Source organism: Stegostoma tigrinum, chromosome 45 (genome assembly GCF_030684315.1).
Source record: "Stegostoma tigrinum isolate sSteTig4 chromosome 45, sSteTig4.hap1, whole genome shotgun sequence".
Lineage (NCBI taxonomy): Eukaryota > Metazoa > Chordata > Chondrichthyes > Orectolobiformes > Stegostomatidae > Stegostoma > Stegostoma tigrinum.
In genome coordinates this window covers 14,785,102-14,799,440 of record NC_081398.1, presented here as the reverse complement: position 1 = coordinate 14,799,440, position 14,339 = coordinate 14,785,102, and the positions used below count along the sequence as shown (strand labels likewise).

At 46.1% G+C, this 14,339-nt stretch overlaps 1 protein-coding gene across 4 annotated transcripts in view; it reads right to left on the bottom strand.

The window, feature by feature from the left end:
* Positions 1 to 9,091, bottom strand: part of LOC125448687 (arf-GAP domain and FG repeat-containing protein 1-like) — a 104,659-nt gene extending 95,568 nt beyond the window's left edge. For 2 of the 4 annotated variants that reach the window (XM_059642533.1, XM_059642534.1), the window contains exon 1: positions 8,336 to 9,091. In XM_059642533.1, coding sequence (XP_059498516.1) covers positions 8,336 to 8,502 — 167 coding nt within the window. In that variant the 5' untranslated portion in view covers positions 8,503 to 9,091. The remainder of the gene's footprint in view (positions 1 to 8,335) is intronic. The other 2 variants (XM_059642535.1, XM_059642536.1) reach the window with 1 other exon arrangement.
* Between the last annotated feature and the right edge of the window lie 5,248 nt (positions 9,092 to 14,339).

The following is a 14,339-nucleotide window of genomic DNA, read 5'->3' as shown; positions in this document are numbered from 1 at the left end:
GTAACCAGGGAAGGAATAGGGCCCCTTACAAATCAACAAGGCCACCTGCGTGTGGAGCCACAGGAGTTGGGTAAGATACTGAATGAATATTTCGCATTGGTGTTTACTGTGGAGAAGCACTTGGGAAACAAATAATATCTTGAAAAGTGTCCACATTACAAAGGTGGTGATGCTGGGCGTCTTAAAATGCATAAAGGTGGATCTGATCAAGTGTACTCCAGAACTTTGTGGGAAGGTAGGAGGTAACTACTGAGCCCCTTGCTGAGATATTTATACCACTGACAGCCATGGGTGAGGTGTCGGAAGACTGGAAATTGGTTGACATGGTGCCATTGTTTAAGAAAGGTGGTATGGTAAAGCCAGGCACAATGGCCTGGTGAGCCTGACGTCAACTGTAGGTAAGACTTTGGAGGGGATTCTGAGGGATAGGATATATATGTATTTGGAAAGGCTAGAACTGATTAGGGTTAGTCCATATGGCTCTGTGTATGGAAGATTATGTTTCACCAACATGATTGAGTTTTTTGAAGAAGTTACAAAAAAAGATTGAAGGCGGCAGAGTGGTGAGCATTGTCTATATGGATTTCAGCATGGCAGAATGGTTAGCAAGGTTAGATCACATGGAGTAAGGTGAGAACTGGCCATTTGGATAGAAAACTGCCTTGAAGGTAGGAGTCATGTGGTGGTAGAGGGAGGCCCAGGGCCAGCAGTGTGGTGCAATGATCTGTGCTAGATCCACTACTTTTGTCAGAAAAGATTTGAGAATATAGACAGTATGATTAGCAAGTTTGCAGATGACACCAAAATTGGAGATGTAGTAGGCAGTGAAGGTTACCTCAGGGTAGAACAGGATCTTGATTAGATGGGCAAATGGGCTGAGGAGTGGCAGATGGCGCTTAGTCTAGATAAATGTGAGGCACTGCATTTTGGTAGGAATTATACACTTAATGGTAAAGTCCTGGGGAGAGCTGCCAAATAAAGAGACTGTGGGTCACAGGGTAGTGAAGGTGCTTGGTATGCTTGCCTTTATTGATCAGTGCCCTGAGTATATAAGGAGATCATGTTGCAGCTACACAGGATATTGGCAAAGCCACTTTTGGAATACTGCATTCTATTCTGGCACTCTTGCTAGAGGAAAGATATTATGAAACTTGAAAACGTTCAGAAAAGAGTTACAAGGATATTGCTAGGGTTGGAGCATTTGAGCTATTAGGAGAAGCTGAACAGGCTGGGGCTGTTTTCCCTGGGGTGTTGGGGACCAAGGGGTGACCTTATGGAGATTTATAAAATTATGAGGGGCACAGATAGGGTGAATAGCCAAGGTCCTTTCCCAAGAGTAGGGGAGTCAAAAACTGGAGAGCAAAGGTTTAGGGTGAGAGGGGTAAGATTTAAAAGGGACTTAGAGGGCAACTTTTTCATGCAGAGGGTGGTGCTGGGATGGTGTAAGCTGTAAGCTGCCAGAGGAGATAGTGGAGGCTGGAATAAATACAACATTTGAAAGGCATCTGGATGGGTACACGAATAGGAAAGGTTTAGAGGAATATGGACCCAATGATGGCAAATGGGGCTAGATTAATTCAGGATATCTGGTCAATACCAATAAGTTAGGCCAAAAGGTCTGTTTCCGCACTGTACATCTCTATGACTCTACAGGGTGGCCAAGTGCTTAGACAAAGAGGTAGGTTTTACAGAGCATCTGAAATGGAGAGAGGTGGAGAGGTTGAAGGGAGGAACAAGATAACTAAGACCCAAAGGCATGGCCACCAATATTGGAAACTGAGGGTGTGCAAGGAGCTAGAATTGGAGAAGTCCAGACATCGCAGAGAGTTGTTCGAGTTCGGATACAGGTACAGGAAGGTAGCCCATACTTGCAGAAGTGTAGCACAGGCTGCAAATAGTGTATTCAGAATATAATACCACAGTGAGAGAGAAACAGATTGTTTGGCTGTGTAAAATAGTATTTCATATTTTCCAAGCATAGGGGAAGTGTTGGTGTGGCGATAATGTTACTGACTAGTAATGCAGAACGCCAGTCTACTCTTCCGGGGACTAGGTTCAAATCCCACCAAGGCAGGCAGTGAAACTTAAATTCAATTCAGTTACAAAGCTAGTCTAATGGTAAGCAATAACGACTGTCCTAAAAATTCATCTGGTTTACTAACATGCTTTCAGTGATGAAATCTGACTATTTAGGCCTGCAAGTGACACTAGACCCACAACAACAGGGTCCACCCCAGCCTGCTCCCTGGCCAATTAGCAATGCCTCCAACTAAATGAAAAAAATTCATAAGTGCAGTTGGCGGCATTGACCGACAAGCCACAGAAAGTCAGTAACACAGAATAGGATGGGTTAACAAAGTGTGAAGCTGGATGAACACAGCAGGCCAAGCAGCATCTCAGGAGCACAAAAGTTGATGTTTCGGGCCTAGACCCTTCATCAGAGGCCCGAAACATCAGCTTTTGTGCTCCTGAGATGCTGCTTGGCCTGCTGTGTTCATCTAGCTTCACACTTTGTTATATTGGATTCTCCAGCACCTGCATTCCTATTATCTCTCACAAGATGGGTTAATTTTTTTTAAACCAAGCAACCTATCCGAATCAGGCCAGAATCCTGCCACACAGTCTTCTCACTTCACTACAAGAAAAAAGCTGAGATCATCATATCTAGGATTATTAGCAGCCTCTGAAAGTCATGCAATTAAAAAGGAATGCCTTATCAGTCATAATGTGAACTAATTAACCCAGCAACTCAGGATACCAGTGCATCGCAGGTTATCACAAAGTATTTATAAGCTCAGCAGCATCATGCATTCCAGCTCTGCCTCAACTGGATGAGCTCAAGTCAGGAAGGTGCAACTTCAAACCCTGCTTCAAACTTAAGTATGAAGTTCAGGGCAGTGCCTAGTGTCACTTTGTTGTAAATATTATCCATTTGTTGAGGCAGAAAACCAAGGCTGTGCAAACCTAAACTGACTGATATCAAAGATTCCTTGATAATACTGGAGGCAAAGCATGTCTCTCAGCATGTCACTGACCAACATCAAAAACCTGGCCATTTATACAGGTTGAGGAGAAGAGCAGGCCATTCAGCCCCTTGTGACTGCAAGTAGATCAACCATAAGCTAATGTCTATTCATGCTCTAGCCCCTGATAACCTTTAACTACCCACCTATGCCTCAAGACAGCTTGGCCAGTTTGCTGCCCCTACTTTCTACAGGTCACTATTCCAGACAAACCGCTGCACAATTTGAAATAATCTGATCTCCATTTGCGGAGACTGGCTGCACATATAGCCTGCAATCTAGTCTGTGTCACACCAGAAGCTTTGCTTCAAAGACCTTAATACTCCACAACTAGAGGAATCCATTCAGCCCTGTACCTGTGATGCCAGCCAGTGCCACTGTGGCAGCACCTAGACCTAACTGCACACACCTTATTTCACTGCTATACATCCCTCTGCTTTCATAGAAACTACTTCAGTCTTAAAATTAACTGCATTGGCTGGAAAGAGATTCAAGGCATGAGTATATTATGCAAACATGAATTTGTCCCTTCACAAGGAGGAGAAATTCAAACAGCTTTTAGTGCTGGCACTTGTGTAAGGTCTCCGATCTTTCATGCAGTAGCACACACGTGGGCAAACTAGAGGTTTTTTGGCATTTGCCAATTCATGGAAGTTAATTAGGAAAGTTCCCAATGGCATAAGTCCTGAGAACCAGATGGAATAGATTTAGGATGATTTACAAAATCAGTATTCGCAAAAGAACTCTAATGCATCCCGTAGTGAATATTTAGAAGATGCTGCCAGATCAGTTGGTGCACACAGACTCAGTGAAGCATGAAAAACAGGAATTGAATTTAATACATGACGGATCATTAGGAAGGAGCCGGTTCTGGGTTGAATGGTCTTTCCCACTGCACATTGTGTAAATTAATTCACGGGGTGTGGATGGTCCTGGTTAGGTCAGGTCAACAATTATTGTCCATCCCCAGTTGCGGTGATTTGCTGTGGGTCTGGAGTCACATGTAGGCACAGACCAAAAAAGTGTGACAGGGTTCCTTCGCAAAAAGGCCAATGAACTAGATGTCTTTTTACAACATTTGACAATGGTTACATAGTTGCCGTTAGGCTAGCAAGATCTCCAGATTTCAATGAATTCAAGTTTCACTACTGCCAATGATGGGATTCAAACCCAGATGGCCTAGTGTTCTGGACTGATAGCCCAATGATATTAGCACTAGGACACTGCCACACTATTCCAAGGTATCACAACCTCAGATCAACTCCACCCTCAATCTGGATCAAAATTGACAAACTGTGTCAAGCTTCATTTAGAGTGTTGTAAGTATTTTTCAAGAACACAAAAGACTGTCCATCGTTCCATGTGGGAGCCGAGACACATTCTTCTGTTCTCTGGAAATAGTTGCTTCCTGTAAATCTGATCAAACCTGAAGCAGGCTACGTGAAATTTGCAATCCCAAAATTCTTCACCAAACAGCCATTAACCAGAGTATTCCAATCTTTGAGACTTTAAAACCGCCCTAAAAACCACTGTCTCAAATAACGCGTCTTGCATTCCTTATCAGTAAAATAGTTGTAAAAGTGAGCTCACATCCTCTCCCTCTACACTCTCCGATGCTGAAACCAGACTGTGCTTTACCAGAATGGTGTACCAATCAATCCTGAACTGAACTCATGACCCTGCATTCTCAACATCAGCAAGTCTGATTATTTCCACCTCCATGATCTTACCCAGCAATGTCTGGCTGGAAAATGGTTTTTAAAAATCATCTTCGCATTCTTATCCTTCCCATTTCCCGACACTTCTCATGTTCCTGCCCTCTTCCTCTGCACCAGCCTAAAGCTGAGGACACTTAAAAGTCCAGAATTGTTGGCCCAGCATTTAAATACCTAGGGCCATGGCTCTGAGACTCCTACCCTCAACCTATGGGCCTCTCCCTTATCTTTTGATATTCCTTTGAATCTTCATCTTTGCTAAACCTTATGCCACTTGCACTAATATCATTTGTGACACAGCAAAGATCTGCATAATAATCTCTCTATGACAATCAGTTCTGAGGGCAAGTCACTAGACCTGAAATGCAAGCTCTGCTTTCTCCACACAGATGCTACCAGGCCTGCTGAGTTTCTCTAACAATTTCTGCTCTTGTTTCAGATTTCTACAATTCTCCGTTTTGCACTGAATTTCAACTGACTCATTCGGGCAAAACCTCAGTAAATCATAGAACATATAACTGTACAGCACAGGAATGGGCCCTTAGGTCTACGATACTGGACTGAGCATGATGCCAAATTAAACTAATTCCTTCCACCTGCCCTTGGTGCATATCCCCTAACTACCCCCCCAACCCTAGGCAGATTTGTGTGCTTATTAAAGTCTTTTCAACGCCCCTATTGTATCCACTATCACCCCTGAGCGTTCCACTCTCCAACCACTGTGCAAAAACACTTGCCCTTCACATCTGCTTTGAACTTCTCCCCCTCTCACCTCAAATGCATGACATTTATTTAAGACATTTCAACTCTGCGAAAAAGATTCAGACGGTCAACCCAATGCAGCTCATAATTTCATAGACTGTCAGGTCTCCCTTCAGCCTCTGCCGGTCCAGAGAAAACAATCCTAGTCTGGCCAGCCTCTCCTAATAGATCGTACACTCTAAACCAGGTAGCATCCCGACAAATCTCTTCTGCGCCCTCTCTAAAGCCTCCACATCCATCTTGTAATGCAGTGACCAGAACTGAACCCAATTCTCTAAGTGCGGCTTAAGCAAAGTTTTACAAAGCTGCAGCATGACATCCTGACTCTTGTACTCCCCAAACAATGACAGAAACCATGCCACACACCTTCTTTACCAACCTATCTACTAATAGTTTCAGGGTTTAGTTTACTTCTGCCCAAAAGTACTTCTTTGCTGGACTCTAATACTGATCACCCACTGCTCAAGTTTTTTTTTAAAACTTCATTCAACAAATATGGGTGCCATTGGCTGGGTCAGCATTTGATTCCCATCTTGAGTTTCCCTGGTGAAAGTGGTGGTGAGCTGTCTTCTCAAACCATTATAATCCACGTGCTGTAGATAGGCTCACAACGCATTATGGAAGGAATTCTAGTATTTGGACCCAGCAACACTGAAGGAACAGTGATATATTTCTAAGTCAGATTGGAGTGGTTTGGACGGAATTTGCAGGAGGATAGTCTTCCTATGTATCTGTTGCCCTTGCCTTTCTAAATGAATAGAGGTAATGGATTTGGAAGATGATGCCAAGGAGTTCTTCTACCTGTGGTGTGTTCCTAAATCAGGTGACTCATGGTTCAATCCAAGCAGTTCTGCAAGCACCTCTGACAGAGTTATAATAGTCTCAGCTCTTATTCCAAGTCACACCATTGCCAGGAGTGTGACGGTTGCACAGTAATCAGTGACATAGGAGGATACTACAATACCCTTAACTATCCTTCACATCTATTCAATTCTTTCCAATGATCTCCCATCCCTAAAATTACAACAAACTTTTCTCCCCGCATCAATCTTGTGTCTAATATTTTTCACGTGACATTTTTCCAGATGAAAGGCCCTTACTCACATCTGGTCCAACTTACCTTTCAGCTCCTGTGCTCACGGACCTGCTACAGCTCCATAAGCAACATGTCAATTTCAAAAATTAGGGCGTTGCCCTCTCCCTATTACTGTAACCTTCTGCAACCTTACAAGCTGTCTAGGTGCCTCCAAGCTGCCAATTCTGGCCTGTTGAACATCTACCAACTCCATATCACTAACAGTCAGCCTGCAGGACATCCAATCCTCTTTTTCACTCCTGGTTAAAATCCTCCTTTGTGACCAGGCTTTTAGTCACCTAGTCTAATATTGCTTTCTATAACTAAGTACCAAGTGCTTCTGGATTACAATTGTTTAAGTGTATTCTAAAGGCTATACAAAAGATGACTGTTGCACATGTCCACTACTTAGTATGGTACTTTGCATGGTTCAGTATGGTACATAGTCAGCACACAATCTCAATATAGTATTTTATACCTCTGAATGTGCTATAATCATGGCATACACGCTCCAGTCAGCATATGGTACAGTCAGAATACCTCATGCAGTATATAATTAGTGTTTGACTCAGTAAAGTGTTTATGCTACATATAAGAAGCCTCAAATGTATGTTATACTTAGATAACGAAGTGTAGAGCTGGATGAACACATCCAGGCCTAGACCGTCCTGAAACGTCAGCTTTTGTGCTAAGATGCTGCTTGGCCTACTGTCTTCATACAGCTCTACACTTTGTTATCTCAGATTCTCCAGCATCTGCAGTTCCCAATATCTCTGTGTGTTACACTTATATTGATGTCATATAAAATGTCTTACTTGCTCCACAGAGTGGGTAGCACAGTGGCTCAGCAGTTGGCACTGCTGCCTCACAGCACCAGGAACCCACATTTGATTCCACCATTGGATGACTCTCTGTGCAGAGTTTGCACATTCTCCCTGTGGGTTTCCTCCAACTGTCCAAAGATAAGCAGGCTGGGTGGATTAGCCGTGGAAATGCAGGGTTATAGGGGTGGGACGTTCTTCGGAATGTCAGTGTGGGCTGAATGGGCTGCAATGGACTCCACTGTAGGAATTCTATGATTCTTAAAAAAAAGCTTTATTCCCAGTTTACTGGACTTGGCTCCTGTACACATCCAGCACACAGTATAACAAAATACGACTGCTCAAGCTAGCTGTCAGGAGTTTAAAATAAACAGAATCGATACAGAACGGAGTTGCAGTCACAATATAATGTCTATAACAGGAGCACTGCAAACTTCAGGAATTCATGGACTAGGTACACACAGTATAAGAATTTTCCAGGTTCTATTGCCTTGATTCTTTACCGCACGTCAGGACATAATGTAGATCTTGAGGCCGAGGGATCAAGTTACAGTCGGGCTCCCAGAACAGCTTATTATACAGATCCCTTTCCTGTCTAGTCTACTCTAGGACCCAGACCCCAAGCCATACACGCCCTCCTTAGCACCAGGCCGCAATTTCGTGCACCCTCCCCCGTGGGCCGGGCCCAGGTCCCTGCCTCATGTTCTCTCCAGGCCCCAGGGGCTGTGTAGGCCGCAGTGGCCCGTCTCAAGTATAGTCTAGGCCTCAGTCACATAGACTCAAATACTCTCCAGGGCCTAGTTCCCGATCTCATGGTCCCAGCTTCGGATACCCGCCAGGCCCCCAGTCCATGGCTTCGAGTACCCTCCCAGCCCCCCACGGCCCTGGCCTCGGGTACCCGCCAGTCCCCGGGCCCTGTCTCTGTTCCCCGGTACTCACAGGATGCCAGAGCAGGACGTACACACGAAGCTGCCCACCGTGATGTCGATGTAGGTCGGACCCCGCTGCTCACACTCGAAGCACTGCCGGTTGTGGGGCCGCGATCCTAACTCCCGCACCAGCTTCAGGTGCTTCTCCTCCTGCTTGCGGCGAGCCGTGGCCGACATCCCGGGGCCGGGGTTTGACGGGCGGACAGCGGCTCAAATCTCCCAGTCTCCCGCTTCTCACCAGCGCCGCGGCGCCGCCATTACCCTGTCAATCACCGAGGGGGCGGGGCTAGAGGACCAGGGGGCAATAGGGGCGGAAATAGAGGACGAAGGGGGAACAAAACCGGGGAAAGGAGGCGGGGCCTGGAGGATAACGTTGTCGGGGTTAGTGTGAAGGGGGCGGGACTGGAGTTCCAAGTGGGGCGGGGCAGTTTTGGGCGACAAGGGGGCGGGACCAAGAGGAAAGGGAGGGTCCGGAAGCGGAGATGGACAAGTACAGGACCAGAGGGTGGGGCTGCAAGGGCAAGGGGTGAGCTGGAGGACGAGGTTTCGGGCTGGAACACGACGGGTAGGCCTGGAAGACTAAGCTGGAAGCTTGGGGGGGTGCAGGGTAGGAGGCACGGAGGAATGTTGGAGGACAGGGGTTGGGTCTAGAAGACAATTCGTGGGGGACGTGCGACCAGAAGCGAGGCAGGATTGGTGGTTGACGGGACGGACAGAGATATTCGGCCGGGCGTGGGGGGGGAAGCAACGTAATGAAGAATGAGGACTGGAGGAGTAAGGGAAAGGATTGGAGGACCAAGGGCGGTGCTGGCTGACCATAGGCGGGGCTGCAAGGTCATGTGGCGTGGTTGGAGGACATGATGGCAGAGGGCGTGGTTGGAGGTCCTGGCGGTAGGCGGAGCGGCTGTGGGCCTGGGGGCGGGGTCGAGGGTGGGGCTGTAGGCTCTGGGGGCGGGGCTACTCCGTCCAAAATCCATTTCAAACGACTAACCTCATCAATAAAAGGCCATGCATTATACTTGCAAAATATTAATAATTCAAAATATAATTACAATTTCCTTTTATTGTCACATGTGCCCCATTGTAGGACTACAGTGGAAAACATTTACAATATCTGCCTTCTTAGATATCTTGTATACAAGTACCTAGGTCTAATTCTTTGATACAGCAGAGGGATAAAAGTAGTAGCATAATTACATAATCGAAAATAAGTTACAAATAGGAATATATTAAGGGGTTAACATTATGGTGTACTAAGGTAAGAATTATCTCCTCACACCAGTCTGTCCAGGACTCGCTGCATTCCCATGTGCTACTGCTCATGAGACAGGCCTGCAGGCCCCCATGAGCAAGGCCATGCAGCTCCCTCCGGTTCTCCGCAGATCTTCCCCTTTTAAAGACCTCAATCTATTTTAAAATTTTCAAACATGTGACCAAAATGCTAATTTAAAAATATTATTAATTCACTATATTTTAAATCTCCAAATACATATTTTTTAGAAGTTTCTTTACTGAATTTCAAAATTAGTTTAATTAAGCACCCCTCCCCTCTCACCTCCATTCAAAGCCCAAGACAAACTTTGCATATTCAAAACATGTTCACCTGTACATGTTCTAACCTGGTCTACCATATAGGGTGGCACAGGGCTCAGTGGTTAGCACTGCTGCCTCACAGCACCAGGGACCTGGGGTTTGATTCCACTGTCAGGCAACCGTCTGTGTGGAGTTTGCACATTCTCCCCGTGTCTGTGTGTCTGAGCGTCGCTGAGCAGGTGCTGCGTTATAGCGCTGTTACTGACACCCTCCATCACTTTACTGATGATCGAGAGGAGACCGATGGAGCCATAATTGGTCGGGTTGGATTTGTCCTGCTTGTTGTGTACAGGACATACTTGGGCAATTTTCCACATTGTCATAGATACCAGTGTTCTAACCACCCTGGAACAGTACAGTTAGCTGCTCTCTTGAGGCAGTGGGAAGTGTATGTGCAGTCAATGGAAGAAAGGCTGATTTACGTGATGGACTGCGCTGCATACTCAACTCACTGTAATTTCATGCATGTCCTCCACTCCACGTCCTGAAGTTGATGACCAGCTCTTTCATTTTGTTGATGTTGAGGGAGAGATTGCTGTCTTTACACAATGCCTCTAAGCTGCCTATCTTGTTCCTGTACTCTGTCTCGTCATTGTTAGAGATCCAACCCTCAATGGAGTGAGAGCAGAATTTCACCACACAGTGTGAGGATATAATGTGTATAGTAAGGGGCTGAGTACGCAGCCTTGCGGGGCACCGATATTGAGGGTTATTTTGGAGGAGGAGTTGTCACCTATCCTTACTGATTGAGATCTTTGGGTCAGCAAGTTGAGGATCCAGTTGCAGAGTAGGGAGTTTAGTCCTAGGTGCCCAAGTTTGAGATGAGTTTGGTTGGAATTATGGTGTTGAAGGTGGAGCTAAAGTCAGTAAATAGGAGTCTGACATAGGTGCCCTTGTTATCTCGGTGTTCCCGGAATGAGTGTACAGCCAGGGAGATGGCATCTGCCAAGGACTTATTGCAACGGTTGGCAAATGATAGTGGGTCAAGGCATTCTGCGAGGCTGGAGTTGATGTGTGCCATTACCAACCTCTCGAAGCACTTCATAACAATGCTGTCAGAGCTACCTTGTGGTAATCATTAATGCGCAGTGCCTGATTTTTCTTTGGCACTGAAATGATAGTGGTCTTCTTGAAGCATGTGGGAACCTCACATTGTGCTTGGGAGAGGTTAAAGATGTCTGCAAATACTCCCGCCAGCCAGTCCGCACAGGATCTGTGTGCACGGCTGTGGTGTCACCAACAGCATTTTCAAGCAGCACCTGCTCAGCAATAACCTGCTCAGTGACGCCCAGTTTGGGTTCCACCAGGGCCACTCAACTCCTGACCTCATTACAGCCTTGGTTCAAACATGGACAAAAGAGCTGAATTCCAGAGGGTGAGGTGAGAGTGACAGCCCTAGACATCGAGGTGGCATTTAACCAAGTGTGGCATCAAGAAGCCCAAGCAAAACTAGAATCAGTGGGTATTGGGGGCAAACTCCGTACTGGTTGGAGTCATACCTAGCATGTCAATTGTGATTGGTTGTGGTTGTTGGAGGTCAGAAATCTCAGCTCCAGGACATATCTGCAGGACTTCCTCAGGGTCATGTCCTAGACTCAAACATCTTCAACTGCTTCATCAATGATCTCACCCCCATCATAATGTCAGAAATGGGGATGTTTACTGATATTGCACAGCTCAGCGATATTCACGATTCCTCAGCTACCAAAGCAGCCCAAGCTCAAATGCAGTTGACAATCATGTTGCTGTGAGTTTGGAGTCAAGTGTAGGTTCCGCCCAGGTGAAGATGGTAGATTTCCTTCCCTAAAGGGCATGAGTGAACCAGATTTAATTATCTGTAAATATTTATAATTATTTATTTGTGTTTGCCTTTGAAAAACATGTACATGTAAATTGTTATTAGGGTTTCTGTCTCTACCACCCATACAGGCAGTGAATTCCAGATTCCCACCACCCTCTGGGTGAAAAAAAATTCTTCACATCACTAATCCCCTTACGTTAATGTATGTCCCCTGGTCATCGATCCCTTCATCAAGGGGAACATTGCTTCCCGTCTTTGTTTCTCATAATTTTCTACATCTCAATTATGGACACTTTAAATCTCCTCTGCTCTAAGTAAAATAACCCCAGTCTGTTGAATCTGTCTTCATAAATGAAATTATTCCGCTCAGGCAACAGCCTGGTCAATCTCCCCTGCACCCTCTCCTGTGTTCTCAAATCCCTCTTATAATTGGATTCCAGAACTGCACACAGTACTCCAGTTGTGGCCTAACCAACACTTTATACAGTTCCAGCATAAACTCCCTGCTCTTTGTCTAAAGCCATCTTAGCTACATTATCCACCTGTCATAAAACCTTAAGGCACTGGTGGATTTGCACACCGAGGTTCCTCTGATCCTTGGTGCTCCCCAGGGTCCTACTGTTCATCACGTATTCCCTTGTCTTGTTTGTCCTTTGTAACGGCATCCCCTCAGATTTTTCCAGATTGAATTCCAAGTTTCAATTGTTTCGATCAAGATTCCCCCGCCATTCCAAAGAAAGCAGAAAAGCTGCCCCCCACTGCTATCCCTCCCTCCCCTTCACCTTTGTTGGTCTGCATTGTCTTTAATAGGCTTTGCATGTAAACTAATCAATCATGAAACATGGTTAATTTTCTGGTGGTGGTTAATAAGTGAAAAAAATACCATGGCTATTTTAGAGTCATAGAGGCATACAGCATGGAAACAGACCCTTAGGTCCAACACATCCATGCCAACCAAGATATGATCTACCTTGTATCCTTAGTAGTAGTGTAATTTGGCAGGGAAACCTATCTCCTGATTCCGCAATACCTGACCCTCCATGCCCCACCTACAAGTCACAAGTCAGGACTGCAACAAAAAATAACTGCAGATGCTGGAATCCAGGGTAGACAACAGGAGGCTGGAAAAACACAGCAAGCCAGGCAGCATCTAGAGGAGGAGAAGTCAACAATTCGAGTATTATCCTTCTTCAGGACTGCCTGTGAGGAAAGGGGGGAGTTGCAATAAAGGTGGGGGGTGCAGGGTAGCAGAATAGTGGTGATAGGTGGACCTGGTAGTAAGTATGACCTGGTTGATCGATGGGAGGGATGAATCTAGTTGGTTGCTAGAGTGGAAGGGAGGAGGTAGGGCTGGAAAGGGAACCAGGGGATGGGTGGGAAGGTTATTTGAAATTGGAGAAATCATGTTGAGTCCTCTGGGCTGTTGGGTGCCCAGGTAGAAGATGCTGTTGTTCAAATTTGCGTTCTGAGTCACTGCGACACTGGATGAGGCTGAGGACGGAAATGTCGGAGGGGGAGCAGGTGGGGAGTGGGGCGGTGAGTGAAATGGGTGGTGACCAGAAGGTTAGGTTGGCCATTATGGACCAGGCGAAGATGCTTAGCAAAACAGTCACGTTGTCTATGTTTGGTCTCACCGATGTAGAGAAGGCCACATCAGGAGCACCAGATGCAATAGGCTAGGTTGGAGGAGACACAGGTGAAGCTCTGTCTCACCTGAGAGGCCTGTTGAGGGCCTTGGATGGAGGTGAGGGAGATGGTACATGGGCAGGTATGGCATCTTTTACAGTTACAGGAGAAGGTACCAGGTGGATTGGAATGGTTGGAGGGGAGTGTGGCATGAACTAATCAGCGGCAAAGGGAGTGGTCCTTGCGGAAGGTGGAGAGGAGTGGGAGGGGATGGAAGATGTTTTGGGTGGTGGGGTCTAATTGGAGTTGGTGGAAGTGTTTGAGGATGATGCATTGGATGCAGAGGCTGGTGGGGCTGGAAAGTGAGGATACAGGGGACCCTATCTTTATTATGTTTGGAAGGAGGGGAGTGGTTAAGTGCTGTGGAGCAGGGAATGGAGGAGGCATGGTGGAGGGCTGTCTGCATGACAGAGGGAGGAAAAAAGCATTGTTTGTAATAGGTGGACATCCGGGATGCTTGGGATTGGAATGGTTCCTTGCCAGAGCAGATGCAGCGGAGACGGGGGAATTGGGAAAATAGGATAGAGTTTTCGCAGGATACAGAGTGGGAGAAGATGTACTCTAGGTAGCTATGGGAATCTGTGGGTTTATAGTAAATGTCAGTCCATAAACTGTCACCTGAATTGGAAATGGAGAAGCCAAAGAAGGGGAGGCCAAAGAAGGAAAGACCAAGTGAATTTGAGGGTGAGATGAAAGTTGCTAACAAAGACGAAGAACTGCTCCAGTTCAGCCTGGTGCAGGATGCAGTACCAATGCAGTGATTGATGTAACAGTGGAAGAGTTGGGGAACGGTGTACATACTGAAGAGGGACTATTTGACATAATCGACAAACAGGGAGGCGCAGCTGGGCCCATGTGAGTGCCCATGGTCATCCCCTGGATTTGGAGAAAGTGGGAAGAATTGAAGGAAACATTACTAAGAATGAGGACTAGT